At 50.0% G+C, this 17,168-nt stretch overlaps 3 protein-coding genes and 1 long non-coding RNA gene across 7 annotated transcripts in view; 2 read left to right on the top strand and 2 right to left on the bottom strand.

Annotated features, from left to right (window-relative positions):
* The window catches only part of LOC107214206, a 6,941-nt gene extending 835 nt beyond the window's left edge, over window positions 1-6,106 (top strand). The window contains exon 2 of the long non-coding RNA XR_001524904.2: window positions 3,991-6,106. This is a non-coding gene — a long non-coding RNA (uncharacterized LOC107214206). The remainder of the gene's footprint in view (window positions 1-3,990) is intronic.
* Window positions 775-8,432, bottom strand: CNR2 (cannabinoid receptor 2). Of its 2 annotated transcripts, XM_033519591.1 has the most exons (3): window positions 7,588-8,432; window positions 7,046-7,185; window positions 775-2,521 (listed from the first exon to the last, which is right to left on the bottom strand). In XM_033519591.1, the coding sequence occupies exon 3, from the start codon at window positions 2,454-2,456 to the stop codon at window positions 1,407-1,409; it is 1,050 nt and encodes a 349-aa protein (XP_033375482.1). In that variant the 5' UTR covers window positions 2,457-2,521; window positions 7,046-7,185; window positions 7,588-8,432; the 3' UTR covers window positions 775-1,406. The 2 variants fall into 2 exon arrangements, with proteins under 2 accessions (XP_033375482.1, XP_018864427.1); XM_019008882.2 differs by having other exon boundaries at window positions 7,046-8,432.
* Window positions 8,433-11,607: 3,175 nt separating this feature from the next.
* Window positions 11,608-14,831, bottom strand: LOC117245468 (translation initiation factor IF-2-like). Its single transcript, XM_033519637.1, has 3 exons — window positions 14,822-14,831; window positions 12,690-13,678; window positions 11,608-11,697 (listed from the first exon to the last, which is right to left on the bottom strand). Exons 1-2 carry the CDS (start codon window positions 14,829-14,831, stop codon window positions 12,729-12,731), a joined length of 960 nt encoding a protein of 319 aa, XP_033375528.1. The 3' UTR covers window positions 11,608-11,697; window positions 12,690-12,728.
* PNRC2 (proline rich nuclear receptor coactivator 2) lies at window positions 13,209-17,076 on the top strand. Of its 3 annotated transcripts, none has more exons than XM_015649343.2 (3): window positions 13,209-13,346; window positions 14,188-14,392; window positions 14,845-17,076. In XM_015649343.2, exon 3 carries the CDS (start codon window positions 14,863-14,865, stop codon window positions 15,283-15,285), a length of 423 nt encoding a protein of 140 aa, XP_015504829.1. In that variant the 5' UTR covers window positions 13,209-13,346; window positions 14,188-14,392; window positions 14,845-14,862; the 3' UTR covers window positions 15,286-17,076. The 3 variants fall into 3 exon arrangements, with proteins under 3 accessions (XP_015504829.1, XP_015504831.1, XP_033375484.1); XM_015649345.2 differs by having other exon boundaries at window positions 13,235-13,346; window positions 14,191-14,392; XM_033519593.1 differs by lacking the exon at window positions 13,209-13,346 and adding an exon at window positions 13,613-13,727.
* The last annotated feature ends 92 nt before the right edge of the window (window positions 17,077-17,168 follow it).

The raw sequence follows: 17,168 nt of genomic DNA, 5'->3' as shown, positions 1-17,168 counted from the left end.
CTCCAGGAATTGGGGAATGGTCTGGGAGGGGATGTGGGATCATTGGGGATAACCCAGGAATTGGGGAATGGTCTGGGAGGGGATGTGGGATCATTGGGGATAACCCAGGAATTGGGGAATGGTCTGGGAGGGGATGGGGGACCATTGGGGATAACCCAACCCCAACAATGCCACCCTGTGCATCCCTGGCAGCGTTGTCCAAACCCTCCTGCAGCTCTGACAGCCTTGGGGTGGCTTTGGGGACAGCCTGGGCAGTGCCCAGCACCCTCTGGGAGAAAAACCTTTCCCTAAATCCAACCTAAACCCCCCTGGCAACAGCTCCAGCCATTCCCATAGATCCTGTCCGTGGTCACAGAGATTGGAGCTGCCCCTTCAATGCCCTGCAGACTTCGTTAAGTCTCCCCTCAGTCTCCTCCTGACCCTCCTGTGCAGCCAAGACAGGCCTGGCAGGGCTCCCAAAGCCTCCCGGTGCTGGGTGCATCCTCTGGGACAAAGGGCAGAGTGCAAGGGCCTCGTGGCCGTGCCCTGGCCAGGCTCATCCGTGTTAGAGGTGTTTTGGGAGCTGGCAGGAGCCAAGCTGCTGCTCCAGGTCACTGGTGAAGGGCCCTGTCCCACTTCGTTGTCCATTCAGCTAAAAGTGCTGCTTTTGCGTAATTTGCAAAAAATCATCTCCAATCAAGTTCCTCAGGCTCAAAGTATCTGCCCCAGTTTGGGCTTAAACTTGTCACCTGGGGGACTTTGTACACCAGGAAAGAAAGGGAAGAAGAACCTGGAAAAATGGCTTATATGTTTAATCACATAACATCCAAGGAACACGTGTGTGGTTAGATCAGTTCTCCTGAATTCTGCTGGAAGAAATGTGCTGCCTGCAAGTTCCTGTCTGCCCCAGATCTGGCCAAATCCTTAAGGCACAGTGAGAACGTTCCTCTGAGGTTGGAAAAGCCCTCCCAGACCATCGAGTCCAAGCTGTGCCCAGTCCGACTTTGTCACCAGCCCAGAGCACTGAGTGCCACGTGCAGGTGACACCTGCAGGGATGGGGACTCCAGACCTCCCTGGGCAGCCCCTTCCACAGCCTGACCACCTTTTCCATGATGAAATTCCTGCAAGCTGAACCTTCCCTGGTGGGACATTATCACAGAATCATGGAATATCCTGAGCTGGAAGGGACATCCCAAGGATCATCCAGTCCAACTCCTGGCCCTGCACAGGACACCCCAACAATCCCAGCCTGGGCCTGAAGCAAAGTCTGTGCACTTTATGTCCCAGCGTCAAAGGGTGACATCAGCAGGAGCTGTCTCCATATCACAGCTGATCCCTCAACTGCCACCAGAAGTGAAAAGAACATGAAAAGTGATCCAGGCAGTTCCTTCCAGCCTGAGGGTGTGCATTTCCCACCGCTGCCTCCCTACATCGCGCGCGTGTCCTCGCAGACGGTCTCTATCACGGATGATTTGTGGGTGCTCTCAGCTTCTGGGCTCTCCTCAGCCGCCTTCAGCTGCCTCCTGAAGTGGGAGAACACCCTCCTCAGCGAGGAGAACAGCTCCTTGCTCCGCAGGGCGTAAATGATGGGGTTCACCATGGAGTTGAGCAGGCAGAGGGTGCTGCAGAAGGCGAACACCTTGCGCAGGTGGTCGCTCAGCCTGGCGAAGACGCTGTAGATCATGAGCACCAGCACGGGCGACCAGCAGAGCGTGAGGACAGCCAGCACCATCACCAGGGTCTTGGCCAGCATCACGTCCATCCTCATCCGGGTGTTTTGCTTCCCTACCTGTGCCTGGTGCTTCTCCATGTAGGCCACGTGCTGGCGAGCCCTCCAGAGCACGTGGACATAGGCGTAGACGATGCAGCCCAGCAGGACCACGACGAAGCAGATCCAGCCCGCCAGGTAATTGTCATCCACGAAGGGGAACAGCTCGGAGCAGGCGGAATCCAGCGCGCAGCAGTTCCAGCCCAGCAGGGGCAGGCAAGCAATGGTGGCACAGGTCACCCAGAGCACCGCCAGGGCTGTCCAGGCCCTTTTCCTGGTCATCAGGAGCTTGTATTCCGAGGGCCGGCTGATGGAGATGTAGCGGTCCAGGGCTGTGAGCAGCAGGCTGCAGAGAGAGGCGGAGAAGGACGTGTTCACCCCTCCCAGCTGCAGCAGGAACACCTCCTTGGAAAAACCAGCCTCGTTGAACACGTGGAAGTTCACGAAGCTGCAGACAAAGATGATGCTGGCCAGGATGTCAGCCAGGGCCAGGCTGCCTATGAAGAGGTAGGAAGGCTTTTTCCTGGTGCTGGGGGAAGAGAAGATCAGGTAGAGCACCAAGGAGTTCTCAAAAACGCACATTGTCCCAAAGAGGCCGCACAGGATGCCAATGCTTATCTTCTGTGCCTGTGTGCTGAGCACCATGAAGCACTCCATGGTGTTCCCGCTGCACTTGGAGGTGTTTGCAGGTATCCTGCAGGTATCCATGGTGTTACCTGGAGCTGGCAGCTCACAGAGAGCCTTCTGCTGCCTCCTGCACTTCTTCAGATGCTCTGAAAAAGGTGGAGGTGAAGAGGTCTTAACAAGCAAAAAATTCAACCCAGACACTTCCATCTCTTTAGAGGGAAGCAAGCAAAATGAAATCAGCCTACACAGAGCTGCTTTCAGGTCCACAGCCCAAATGCTGGAGCCAACTTCCATGCTTTCCCAGCTGAGCTCCAGGCTTTGTCCCACTGGCTGTCTGGCACATTTCCCACAGCCTCAATCTCCCAGACTGGTTCCTCACCACGAGAGGGAAGCAGCAACGGTGAGAATTGTACAAATCCTGAGGCAGCTCTTATCACTCCTCCAGGATTCACTGCTCAGGGCCAGCAGCACGGGAAGGGACTGCTCATGGGGAGTGCTGTGGGCAGAGACAGAACAGCCTGTCCCACTGAAGCTGCCCTGGGAGATGGTTTGGATGGAGAAGGATGGGAGATATTTCCCTGCCAGGGACTCGATGCAGCTCATCCTGGAACACCAAGTGCACTCTGAAGGATTTACTCCTCATCAAAGCTGTTTGAACATATAAAACAACATGACCACTTATATTTAAGCTTGCCCATTGGAGCTTTACAAAGCTCACTGCAGATGTGTTTACTCCTCCATCCTCCATGTGCCACAGTCAGAGTGATTAATAGATTTTATTAGAGATTAATTGGAGATCGATATTGGTGTACAAATGGGGACATGCAGGACTGAGACCACCTGAGCCTAAGAACCCCTGTCCTAATAGTAATAATAATCCAGGATTAGGATAATTTCATCAGTACTTTTAGCATTAGCAGAGGTGTGATGGAGGGAAAGGCCTGATTTTCCATAGGGCAGATGCTGTGCTGTTCAGTGCACCCTGCAGCAAGAATTGGGTTTTTCTCTACAGCTCAATGCATTTAACCCCCTTCATCTTCATAACTCATCTTTCAGGTGTTATTTTCTCCCATTCTTTTTGTGGATTGCATTGGTGTTTAAACCAAGTTGTGCTGCCTTGGGTTTCAGGGGACAAGGTTAGAGAGCAGGTGAAAAGGCAGCTCTGGGATACCCCAAACCTGCCTGAATTACAGCAAAAATGCTGTGCCCAAGCTCATGGAACAGGACCCCCCTTCCCAAAAGCTTCCAGGATCCCTCATCCAGGCAATGGGATCAAGAGTTGCCTGTGCTGGAGGAGAGCAGTGAGGTGACAGAGTTCCCTTCCCCCAGAACAAACAAGTCACGGTCCCTCCCTGCCCTCCCTCTCTGGTGAAAGGGAAATGTCCCAAAGCCACGAGCCACAGCCAGGGTGAGTGACAGGCACAGAGCAGGGGTTCCAGCCACCTGTCCCCCTCCAGCTGTGCCTCCCCTGCCTGCTGTGTGACATTCAGGTGACAGCAGCCAGCACTGCCCAACAAACCTCTGTCATCCCAGCAGTGACATGTTTTATAGCTGCCTTGGGGACTTCCTTCCCCACTGATTTCCCCCGACACTCATCACCCTTCCTGTGTTTCAGGAGTTGCAAAATGCCCTGAGAGGCTGCCCAGGAGGTGACAGAGAAGAGCCCCAGCCCCACATTTGACTCCTGCTGCCTGTCAGGGTGAGGACATTGATGGCTGCAGGGAGTTCAGTGCAGGTTACAGGCAGAGCAGGGCAATTCTCATTGGGATTTCTTGGCATTCCAGGCTGGAGGATCCTGGATTTTGTGCTGAGGTGTGGCTGAGTGTTGCAGCAAGCTGCCCTCCTCTTACATCAGGCTGTTGCATGGGCAACAGCACAGGACCAGGACGTTGCCCTCAGATATCAGCGCTCTCGTTTCCTGCAGCCCTTTACAGGAACACCACGCAGGCAGCAGGAATTACCAGCTGCTGTTATTAAACCTGACAACATCCCTCCCTCTGGAGAGAGATGGATTTAGCAGACAGATGGACTTTTCATATAGCAGAGCTCACCAGGGACCACTAGAGCAGCAACTGCCTCGAGTCTCCAAACTTTTCCAGCCAAACCCCAGCATCCAAACCAAGACATCTCTTCATTAAGCAGTCTCCAGCATCACCTTGGTATCCATTACCTGCAGCTAGCATTCCCAGGATCATCATAAATCCTCAAACCTGCAGCTGTGCAATATCCAACAAACATCCTTAGGAGCCTGGAAACCACTGAACACCAGGCAAGGGAGTGAAGGCAGCAAAATGCCATCCCTGATATTATGCTGCTTGGGGAGAAAATGTGCCTATAATGTTAAAATAACTCCTGTGCTGCCTGTCCTGGCCCAGCTCTCTCCACTAAGTTGAAACAACTCAGCTAAGCCTCAAGTTCAAAGTCCTGTGTGGGGCTCACAGCAATCAGGCAGCCCTGATCTTCCTTTCCCACGTCACTTGTGTCTCAGGCTGAATGACAAGGACAGATCTCTTTGCTCCCCCAGACCCTCCTTGCAGCTCCTGTGTCCATGAGGGAGAGCACAGGGTTTTGCTCCAGCAAAAGGTCTGCATGAGCATGAAAACACAGGCAGATCCAACAGCTCTTCTCCTTGCCCTGCCTGTCCCTCATTTTTTTTTTTGCTTTTTTGGCCACAAAGCTGCTTTTTCCTGCCCAGAGGACATTTTCCTCTTGTTGGATGAGTCCCTAGATTAGTTTGTCCATGCCCTCTGCTCGTGCCTGGCTTAGCTCCTGGGGAAAATGCCAGCCCATATCTGGTTCCTGGGGGAGAGCTGACCTGCAGCATCCTCCATGGGACAAGTCCTGCTTCCAGGGTGGAAACATCTCCACCTCCCTGGGAATTCCAGCCTGGGAATTCCAGCCCCAGGCATGGCCGTGCATCCCCACAACCAGCCTGGCAAGCCCAGGGAGTCTCAGCCCCATGGGCTCAGCTCAACAAGAAAGAGCCAAGTGGCTTCTGGCTCTCCTTTAGATCCAGGGGCTGTGGCACAGAGGGCCTGGTTCCCTGGAAGTGCAGCAGCTGAGCCGAGATTCCCTGGGCTTCGGCACAGGATTAACTCTCTGATCACAGCATGGCATCTCCTGCCAGCAGGAAGGCCCAGGCTAGGGAATATTTTACCAAAATAATGTCCTTGCAATAGAGAACCCCCCCAGCAACAAGAGCAGAGCCCCAGGAAACAACACAGTGAATGAATGAGGAGTTATTAGGAACAGAATCCAGATAAAATACTTGGGAATGCAATCCTGATACAGCCTCAGTGATTGTAAAGTGCCCAGAGCAGCAGAGAAACCTCCCCTCCCATTAGATCTGCTTCGAGCCCACTCACTCCAGCCTAATAACTCCAACTGGCTCCGGGGGAAATTAAATTTACAAACGAAAAAGTCCTTTTCCTTCTCAGTGCCTCGCTGCGATTGATTCCAGCTGTCGGGCTGGCGGTGCCTCGCACGCAGCAGCGCCATTCCTGCTTCCATTGGGATGGGCTCTGCATTCACACAGCCATCACAGCACCCTGCTGATTAAAAAGTTACCTACCAGTTGCTTAGATAATGTAAAATTAAATTTTCCTGCTGCAATCAGCCAGTGCATTGTGCCTGCAGCACTCTGAAAAGCGCTGCTCTTGAATATTTCATGTTCAGAATATCTGAGAGCGTTAAGCTTTATGATATAATAAAATGTCTTAAATGATCACCTACTATGAACAAGTGTGGTGATTTATGCAAAAATTTTCACTAATGCTTGCAAATTTCACTTGCTGAAGAAGCGAAGTATCTTTTGCTTTACAAACATTTTAGTTTATGTGTGATTTCTTAGTTTAGTTGCAGAAGTTTTTCCATTATTTTGGAATTAGCTGTTCACAGTTTGTCCTGCTGACCACGTTAAATAACACCGAGAGGAATTCCCTCCCTGATGTAGGACCTGTCTGCCTCAAATGTCACACTGAGGATGATTTGATTATTTATTATCAGAGCCCATGAGTGACCAGGATGGGGTGGGTGCAGAGCAGCTGCAAGTGCCAGTTTGGGTACAAAGGAGGGGAAAAACAGAGCACCAAACACTGCACCAAAACCATCACAAACTCTGAACTCAGCATCACATCCTTGTGAGACATTTGGGAGTACCTCTGACACAGAGAATCTGGGAATGCTTTGGGTTGGAAGGGACCTTAAAGCCCATCCAGTGCCATCATCCCATCAAACCTCATCCAGCCTGGCTTTAGGCACTTCCAGGAACGGGACAGCCACAGCTGCTCTGGGCAACCTGTGCCAGGGCCTCCCCACCCTCACAGGGAAGAATTCCTTGGAACCCATAACCCTTGTCCTGTCAGCTCCTGATGAACTGATCCAACATTAACCCCCAAAATCAGCTGTAAAGAGTTAACCCACAGCCTGCTGTGGAGCACTTACCTTTCACCTTCTCCTTAAGAAAGAATCCATCCTAAAAACCGATTTCCCACCCTCTGTTAAACATTGCAGTTTATCCCGAATAGCTGATGGTCATTCCTGGGAATCTCCCCGTGCAGCAGAGTCTCCCCAGCCTGCCTTGTGCATGGCAGCACCGAGGGCTCTCAGTGTGATCCAGTGTGAAAAAAGGGCTGCAGGATGCTGTGGGTCAGCAAACACAAACCACTCACCTCCCCACGGTTGTTCAGGGGCTTCCCATCCCTCCGGCTCTCAGGGCAGTTGGTGCAGCTGTGGACAGCGCCTGCTTCCCTCTCCTCTCACAGCACTTCTGGTTTCGCCTGGGTTTGTTGAACCATTCTGGTTTATTCCCCTGGGTTGAAAATCCATCAGTGTGAATCCTTCCTCTGCTTCCTTGTTCTCTGTCACACTCTTTTGGAGAACGTGTGTCGGGTTTTCTTTCCTTCCTCCCTTCTCCTCTGGGTGTTGTGTTCTGCTGCCTGCTCGTGCCACATCTACAACCACCCAAACCCTCTGGCTCGCTGAAACAATCCTCCCAGTCCCTATCATTTCTCCGTGTAACTGCAGAGTTTGAGGCAAGAGACATTCAGGTTCTCCTCCTGATTTCTCTGGGAGCATGGAAAAGTATGGGGAGGAAAAAAGCTAGGAGGCAGACGTGGAAAAATCTGGATGCACCCGGCTGTGTGCAGGTCTAAGGGCAAGCTCAGAAATCTGCTGTGCGTGCCTGCAGCTCCTCGAGCAGCACAAACCTCACCTGAGTCCCTGAATTCCTCTGTGCACAGGAACGAGGTGATTTTCTCTCTGCAGGTGGAAGGGAAATGGCTTAAGGTCTTCAGTTACACAATCTCTGTGGTCAGGAAGGGCCGGGGGCTGCAGAGGTTGTGGTCGCTGCTGTACCTGCTCTCATCCATCCTTCCCCCAGTGACCACTTCCCCCTCGGCTGGGCAGCAGCTGCCTGGGGCTGGGTTGTGCTGGCAAGCGGGGACAGCTGCCGAGGGACACCAGGGACAACCGGGGAGAGGCAAATTCGCCCCAAACCCCAGAGGAATTGGCCACATTGTGGTTGGATGCAGGCCATACGGGCTGTAGTGGGGAGCCTTGGAAGTGAAGGAATACCTGGAGGTCCTTTTTGTCCCGAAGCTGAGGAAAGTGATCTTTAGCTCTTGGATGTTCCTTACCTGGCTCTGCCACCCCCAGAGCGACCCCACAGCCCCATCCCAGCACCAGCAACTCGCTTTTCCGGCTGGGAACTCAACTTTCCCTCCCAGTTGCCTCATTCGGTGGGATCACGAGCAGTTACATCCCGTCCTCTCCAAAATCCTGCTTTGCCTCCTTCCCCCTTGGCCACCGTTTGCGGCTCGGGGCTCAGCGGTGCTCGGCTGCCCTCTCCAGGGAAACCCGGGCAGCGGCCGGGGAAAGCTTGAGAAAGAGGCAGAGCTGGGAACTCAGCGCTTCCCCCTGGCCCCGGCCGGGAAAAAGGGGTTCCTTGGCTCTGCAGGGACCTGCCTGACCCTTTCGAGGTCATCACGATAAGGATGAGAGGCATCACGGGCTCTGCTGTAAGCACAGGAGATGATGGGCCCTCAGCTGTCTCAAAAAAATCATTCTTCCATTCCCGTTCCCAGGAACTGAGAAATTTGTATGAGACTGTAAAGAGCAGGTGAGAATCAGAAAGGTTCTTTATACAGGTCCTGAGTTCCAACAGCAGCACCCAGCCCCAAAATATTCCCTGCTCTGACTCAGCCTCACACCCAGCAGCATCCTGTGAAATATGGATCTAAGTTTCCTCTGTCTGCAGAGGGAACTGTTGTGTCACAGTTAGTGTGTGTTATAGGAAAGAAATCTTATTATTGCAGCATGGTTAGAAGCTTTTATTTTGACTCTGATTTATAGCAAAAATTCTCCTGCCAGGCTAAAGGACAACTATTACAGCCGATTCCTGTAATGTAAAGGCTTTTTGGTCAGCTTGGATTTTTACCCCTGGCATCAGCTGCTGTTAATCCAGCCTGGAATAACCCTGCTTTGGGAACACCCCCATGGGGTGGAAGAAACGCTGTGCAGGCACTGGGGAAAGGGACTGTGAGCCTGGTGTTGCTCAGCAGTGGTGTCTGTGTCTCCAGAGCAGAGTGAAGAGCTCTGGGCTGTGCTAGGACACAGGGCATGTGATGGGACACTCAGACACGCAGGAAAGGTGTCTGTGCTCTGTGGGAACTCAGGGATTTGCTCCTTTCTCTGAATGTTGTGTTTGCTGGGGCTGAATTTGAAAACTGGGTGGTGCAGATGGGGCTCACCTTGATAAGGTGTGACTCAGAGAGACCCCGTGAGTGACTCTACTGCACCCTTAGAGAAAATGCTCAGAAAACCCCTCAGATTTATTGCTGTGTCTAGCACAGCTCCTGAGAACAAACAGGGCTTGTCCCAGAGCCTCTCCTGTGCCCTGGCCTGCTGCAGAAACCTCTGCTGCTCTTGTGGAGGGAGGAGGGTTCAGGTAAAAATGGTTTCCCTGCTGCCAGGATGTGAACGAGGGACACTGATTTAAATGGGTTGAAGGTTCCTGCAGGGTTCTGTGACTCAGAGCCGCTGTGGGTTCCAAAGGGGAGCTGTTGAGGCAGAAAACAGGGAGTGGTGCCTGCATGTGTTTGTTTTCCAGAGTGGGGCACTCAGCTGTGACAAAGCTGCTTCAGCACAAGCTCTTTAAACCCCCAGGCTCGGGGTTTGGATAACTGATCTGTCGGTGTCGGGGGTGTTTTTACTCCTAGTGCTGTGCACACCCCACACACCAGCGCACAATGCAGTGGTGGATGTGATCTCACACTCACGAGCTCCAGCAGCGCAGAGGAGGGAACTCGTGTTCTGGAGCTGTAACTCAGCTGTAACTCTGTAACTCTGGATGTAACTCAGGTGCTGCTGGACACCAACTTGATTAATGTCTAAAGCTTATATCAATATGCTTATAAGGAGATTTAAACAATTAAAGTGTGTAGTTTTGTTGGTTCTTGAGCCTCTTCTCTATTTACCCTGCAGAGGTTCAAATGTCTGCTTAGTTCCTGAAGCTCACTGCTGTGACTATCCCAAGCTTTATTTGATGAACACCAGGCAGAATAAAAGATATTCTAAACATTACTGTATACCCAGCGCTTTCATGCAGTTTTAAAGAAAACACAAACTCGCACGTTTCCCTCATGAGGAAACTTAGATTAACAATCTGGTTAATGTTTGGCTCAGGTGGAAACGTCCAACGAGTTTCAAGTGTGTCATGAGGCTCTTGGAGCTACAAAAAGTAAACATCTTGGGTTTACTGAAAGTCACCCACGGCCGGAAACTCGTCACTGTGAAATAAAACTGGGGCAATGGTTCACTATTGATTTAACAAATGAGTCATCCGTGCTGCAGACTTCCTGCAGCATCCACGCTGAGCAGCTCCACTGAAACACCCGGGCAGGAGCATGTGTGCGGTGAGATCCGGCTCAGCCACAGCTGGAAGTGTCTTAATTTGGGGCTAATGAAGCTCTGGAGGCTTTGTCTTCACTGGGACTTGCTGGTTGTGGCAGTGCCAGCACAGATGGAGCTGCTTCCCTGGGCTGGATTAATGTTTGCTGTGAGAGCAAGTGGAGGTGCTGAGTGAAAAATAAAGGTGGCTGGGGAAATCTCTGAGGTGCTGTCACCGTGGCAGCAGAAGCGTGGTGAGGAGCTGAGGAGGATTTGGGTAACGCAGCTCCCTGGGAACATGAGGAAAGCTGGGATTTGTTGCAGTCAGAGGAAGTGGAATAATCCAGGCAGAGCAGACACTGGCACAGCAGAAACCCCTGCCCGTGCTGAGTACAGGTTCTGAGATGTGCAGTGCAGCTGAGGTCACCGAGGCTGTGTCACCACGAGCAGGGTGGGTTTGGAAACACTGCCCTGTTCCAGCAGTGTCTGGGGGCTCTGCCTCTGGAGCTGGGTCTGTAACCTGGAGGGCTGCAGGGCATGAAGGGTGGGCACAGCAGGATCCTGGAGGCAGCTAAAATATCCCAGTCTGCCCATGAGTAACTGAGGTCAATGCAGTGTCACATGCTTAGGAGCCACAAATGTTACATTGAGAGCTTTGAAAAGGAAGAGGGTTTAAAAATCATGATTTGAAGGAATGAAGTAGCTCCTGTTGAGGGAATCTTGGGTGGTGATGATAAAAGATTGAGACAGAACCTCAGGATTCAGTCTGTGCTGTGTCATCAGGACGTGGCAGGAACTCCAGGGCCTCTGTCTGCGTTGGGGTTAGCACAGCTCTGGGAACATCTTTCCTTCCACTGCAGGAGAGGAAACCAGCCCAGGGCTCTAAAGCTGGACAGTGAAACACAGAACTTTGCAAGCTGGACTTTGTGGTGTCTGGGGTATTTGTCCCGTTGATTTTAAAAATACCCTGGTGATCCTGCTCGGCCTCCAAATGACTCAGTTTGTTTCAGTGGAGCAGTTCCTGCACAAATACAGGAATGGCTTATCACTGACATTTCCTGCTCCCCCAGGCTGAATGTGTCAGCCTGACCCCAAAACCAGCTCTGAAAGACAAGATGTTTCTTTAATTATCTCAAAGATAGCAGGGACAAACAGCCAGACCTTGTGTCATTCTTGATCTGAATTGAAAAGTACACGCTGTTGTGTTCCCCAGACAAGAGAGCAGAACATTTGCACACTGCAAAATGCTCTTTCTTAATCCCATTGACATGTTCTGGCTGGAAAACATCCACACTCTGGGGTGAGATTTTGTTTGAGCAGAAATAAACACACTAGAGATAGAAACAAATCAAAAATCTGCTGATGTGCATTGTAGGAGAGTTGTTTATTAATGAGTGGAATTTCAAGGCTTACAACAGATATTGTTGTCTTCCATCTAAAGACAAAAAAAGAAAACTGCTATAAGGACCTCAGCCATAATGTTGTGCCAAGAAATCCAAAGCAAAGGGAGGAAAACAAATTAATTTCAGCTTGCTTTGTGCAAACATACAATAAAGAATAGGGACAAAGGTCTGGGCTGGGGTATGTCAACACAACTTGTATATTAAAATATATGCTGGCTTTTTTAATGACTTCACAATGAATACAAACTTCATTTTCGAGTCTTTACCTTGTTGTGGGTTGGGTCACAGCCCAGTAACACCAGGTCAGTAAGAAAACAGTTTTGTTTTAGGGATAAAGCAGAAATGCGTAATTTTCCCCTTCTGTAGCAGGGTAACTCAATGAACCCAGGTTCTTTACCTCAAAATAAAAACTCTGAGTGATCATGCGTTGTTTTTAAGTACTGCTCTGACTTGGTGGGGTTGGAACTGAGCTAGTTGTTTTGTTTTCTTTGAAACTTCCTTTTTTTGGTCTTTAATGTGGTGTACAGTGCTTGCCTGGCCCCTCAGCAGTGGGCAGGGAACACTCTTACATGTGCAAATTTCTTATGTATAACTGATTTTCTTTCGTCCTACACATGGTAAAGGCCAAATCTTGTTTTTTCTTCAAAATGATCCTTTGAGGCAAAATAAGAAAATGTGAATATAAACACAAACTGCAGCCAGTGCCAGGGGCTGTGCATACCCACAGTGCTAGTTTAAACCTGGACAAGCTTTTCCCTGTATTTTGACCTGAAACATCCCACTACGTTGTTTTCAATACTTTAAATTTAAACATTAAATAGTTTAACTAAAAGCAGGCATAGAGAATGGGCTCAACAAACCCGAGACCCTTCATTTGACATCAGAGCTTTGCGGGGATCTCTGAGGGGGCTGAATTTTACTCTTTGTTCGCTGAATCCCCTCTCTCGACGCCCCTCGCTTGCACAGCCGGGTGTTTTGTGCCTTTTTGCTTTTTTTTTTTTGTTGTTGTTGTTAATTATCTCACCTCTTTGAAGCCCCCAGCGGCAGCTGGTGCGGGCGTTCCTCACTTTTTTTGTTGTGCTAATTCGCGGGCGAGGCGATGTTGGCAGCCTGGCCGGGGGGCTGTGGAGAGGGGCCGGGGGAACCGCGGGCGGTGCCGTCGACGGGGCCGGGCCGGGCGGGACAAAGAACGGCGAGGCCAGGCCGGGCCGGACCGGACAAAGAGCGACGGGGCCGGGCCGGGCGGGACAACGAACGGCGGGATCGGGATGGGGATGGGGACGGGGCCGGGCTGGGTCGGGCGGGACAAAGAGCGGCGGCCGCTCCCGCGCTGCCCTTCGTGAGGGGATTCAAATGGCGGCCCCGCCCGCCCTCGCGCCGCGGCCGCTCTGCCCCGGGCCCGCCCAGCAACAGGCGGGGCTTGGCTTCCATTGGTGGAGCGGGCCAGCGGCGCGCTCCTATTGGCTGCGGCCGAGCGGCCCCGCGGAGGGGGGAGGAGGGAGAGGGTGTTAAACGGCGCAGGACGCGGCCGCCATTTTGTGAGGGAGAGCGAGGGGCGGTGCGGAGCGGAGGGAGCGCTGAGGGCGGGGGTCGGACAGTGACGGCGGAACAGCGCGGGGTCGGTTCCTGAAGGGCCGCGTGTGTGTCCGTGCTTGTGGGCGAGCGGAGCGGACAGAAGTCGGTAAGGGCGGAGCGGTGCGGGAAGGGCCGGGCGCGGCCGCCGCCATGTTGTGCTCCGTTGTTGGGGAAGGGGGGACGGGGGGTCCCGGCTCCCCGCAGGTGTCGGTGAGAGAAGAACGGAGAAAGTTCGGAGGTGAAGAAGCTCCGGTCGGCGGGAGCTGACGGCAGCTGGGCCGGGGCCGGTGACGTTATCTCGGCTTTTGGTTGCAGTCCAAACAAGGCGGAAGCTGGAAATGGAGCTGGGCGGCTCCTCTGGAGCTGAGGGATGGACAGGGGGCTGCTGAGTTTGGAGTGACAGGAGCTGAACAAACCCGAGTGCGTCAAGATTAAAATCTCAGAGATCCCAGGAAAAGACAAGCCAGGAGCAAAACAGGAAATTAGTGTAAGAGTTACTAAGGAATTACTGGGATAACGAAGGTTAAAGAAATAGCTGACAGATGACAAATGGAGTCCTGTGATGGTTGGGGAAGGGTTTGGACACTGTGGGTAGTTCTTGTGTTGGTCCCAGTTCCCAAAGTATTTCCTATTGTACTTTATTTTTTCTTTACTAAATCGAAAGGGATAAAGTTCTTGTTTGCCTATCATAATGCTTTTTAAGACAGAAAATGAGCAAAATGTCGTTACTTGGGATATGCTAAGTTTTATAGGTAGAGAAAGGGAAACAAAGCTGTGTCTTTTTGGGTGGAGTTTTGGGGTTTAGTTTGCAGCATGTTGTCATGTTTAACATCTAAGGACACACAGCTGACTCTAAATTCTCTGAATTATTTCCGCTTGCCCTTTATTCCACCCCAAAATGAAACAATTGTTTCCTTAATCTGAATTGAAATTTGTCGTTTCTACAGCAGGACTTCTCCCTTGGAGTTTCTGTGCCGAGAATCCGATGTTGGGCTCGGCTCCCTGGCTGAAGACAGCAGATCAGCCCATGAAAACTTCTATTCCCAGCCAAAGGAAGGAGTCCAGCACAAGGCAGCACCTGTTCTTTCAGGCTTGGAAGCAAGAAAGGGGACAAGAGTTGGAGAGTGTGGAATCGGAGAAGACCACTGAGAGGTAAATGAAGGTGGGAGAGGGGAAATAAACATTGTAGGAGAGCCTGCAGGGACGTGCTGAGCGTGCTGTGCTGGAGTCTGGGCTTTGGAAATTAATTAAATCTCTTCCACTTGAGGTGGTTTTCAGTTCATTTTGGGTCTCTCAGACTTTGGGAAGTGTGGGGAGTGGCTTTATCAGGGCAAACTTTGCCCAGTTATTAGGTGTTAACAGACTGAGTTTAAATGTCTCCAGCACTCAATACTGACGGATGAAATGTGGCTCTGCACTCCTGAGCAAGGTTTTGTCAGTCACATTCCTCCAGGTACAGCTTTTCTGAGGAGAGGACTGGCCTTTCTAGAGTGAGTTTTGGTTAGAATAATTTTTGTCCCTTTGCTTGGAATCTAAATGTTCTCTGAAACACTTCATTTAAAAAAAGTAATGAAGACTTACCCTGACTCATCTTGTTTTTACAGGTGACATTTAAGTTGAAGATGGGAGGTGGAGAAAGATACAACGTTCCCGTTCCCCAGTCTAGAAATACCACCAAGAACCATCAACAACTTAAAAACAGGCAGAAGAACAAAGACCAGAATTCTCAGATGAAAACCTACGTGAAGAAGGAAAGAGGCCATGGCTGCAGCTCCTCTCCTGGTGCATGGCAGGCCATGCAGAAAGGGGGGAAGAACAACGTTCCCTTCCCCAAGAATCCCAATTGGAATCCTGCTCTATCCAATCGCAACCTGTTGTTCACCCCTCAGAACAACCAGAACTATGCTGGGGCCAAGTTCAGCGAGCCACCCTCCCCAAGTGTTCTGCCTAAGCCACCAAGCCACTGGGTACCTGTTTCTTTCAAACCTTCTGATAAAGAAATAATGACATTTCAGCTCAAAACCTTACTGAAAGTCCAGGCCTGAGGTGTAACGTGTGATTTTTCAGAAGTGATTTCGACTGTCAGGGTTTCAAATTTGAGCATTGCTTTTCCCAACTCCAGCTGCACAGATGTGCAGGACCAGGTGTTCTTGCTGCATGTAGTTAGTCACTTGGAGAGGGGTGAAAGTTTACATTCCCCTCATCTTTTACCTCAAAAGTTCAGTGCTGTGTTCACCTCACTGTGAAATAGCTATTTTCTTGAAAATCAGTCAAATCCTGAGCAGTCACATTTACTGTATTTAAGAATAAATGGGACTGTGTTCCAGAATTGGAATTGTAACTTTGAATTGTTAGAAAACCACCTTTTACCTAACTTAATGCAGCATGAACTGAAAATTAAAACGCACTGAAAACTTTAGTCAGGTTATTTGCTGCTTTTCAGACTGGTGTGAGATTTGCTGAACACTCTGCAGAGCAGAAACCTCCACCTGGGCACAAGGGGAGGCACAGCTGATTCTCTTTCCTGTCCCTGTAAGCTTTGTTGGCACTCCTGCAGTGGTGGGTGGGTGTTTCAAGCCCGTGGCTCCCATCTGGAATGTTCTGGAAGGGTGTGGAAGAACTCCTCAGGCAGATCCATAAAGCCTCTCCAGCTGTTTCCCAGGAATCTCCACGAGTGCCAACTAAAGACCTTGCATTGCCAGGTGACTGCCAAAAAACCCCCCAATCCTTTGTATGCCCACTGCACTGAGGAGTTCTAAACCACATTTTTCTATCAGTTTTTATAAAAAAAAAAAGGTGGAGTAGTTCCTTGGTCTAGTCTTAAATTGGTTCCCCTGTAACAATGAATAGTTTGGGGCAGGTATTAGATGTTCTCACAGGGAAGACAGAGCCATGTAAATACATGTAAAACATTGTAGCATATGTAAATTTCTGCTGGGCTTTCCTGCACAGATGTATTTTTAGTACAAAAACTGCTGAATGTAAGATGACCATGTTGAGTACGTGGCCTGGTTTTAAAAAATGATATTTTGTTTAAAAAAAAATAACAAAAAAAAAAAGACATTTGTGGCTGTGCCCTTGCACTTCACATGCAGTGAATATGCACATTGTATTTGGTTGTAATCTCATTTTTTTAAAGTAAAATCAGTGCAAAAGAGGCTTATTTAGATTTTTTTTTTAATTAAAGGAAAAAAAAACTTAAAAAAAAAATAAAAAAAAAAAAGCTGCTGGAGTTTCAAATCCTCCTGTTGTGAATGTGTAGGAGAGGTGTGTGTTCAGTGATGAAAAAACACTGAAATGTTCCAAATCAAGTGTTTCACAAGAAATGCAAATGCCTGGGTTTGGGTGCTTGATAAAACTGAAGGATTGTAATCATTCTGTGTTTCTGAAATGTATCAATGCTCTGTAAAACAACATTTTGTCCCAATCTTTGCTAAAATCAGGGCAGGTGGCTCCTGTGCTGTCACCCTCCAGCAGGAACAGCTGGACTGTGACAGCAGCAGCAGCCAGGGTTCTTTCAAAAATACAAGGATTACTTAAAAAAAAAAAAGTGCTTTAATTTGAGCAGGCCTTTTGCAGATTGTGAAGTGTTCAGAGGTGTCTTTCTGTACATTCCAAATGCAGTGGCAGCTGAGCTGAATGTTTACAAAAATTATTGCTCCTAATCACATGGAATTGGCAGTCTCTAAACTTGTGTTGTGACCTGGACCTTCACCAGAGTCTGAGCTGTATCCCAGTTAATTATCAATTCTCAACTTCAAATTGTCAATTACTGATGATGTTTGTACAAATTGGAAACAAAACATTTTAAATAAACTTTTTTTTACCCCCTAAAAGGATCTCTTTGTTTTGAGATGGAAATGGAGAAGTGGGGATGACCTCATTTTGGCAGTTCCTTTCCCAAGGGAGGTTTCTTTAACTGCAGCCT

Source organism: Parus major, chromosome 23, assembly GCF_001522545.3.
Source record: "Parus major isolate Abel chromosome 23, Parus_major1.1, whole genome shotgun sequence".
Classification (NCBI taxonomy): Eukaryota; Metazoa; Chordata; class Aves; order Passeriformes; family Paridae; genus Parus; species Parus major.
The sequence above is the reverse complement of the archived record's forward strand: the minus strand, read 5'-3'. Positions and strand labels throughout refer to the sequence as shown.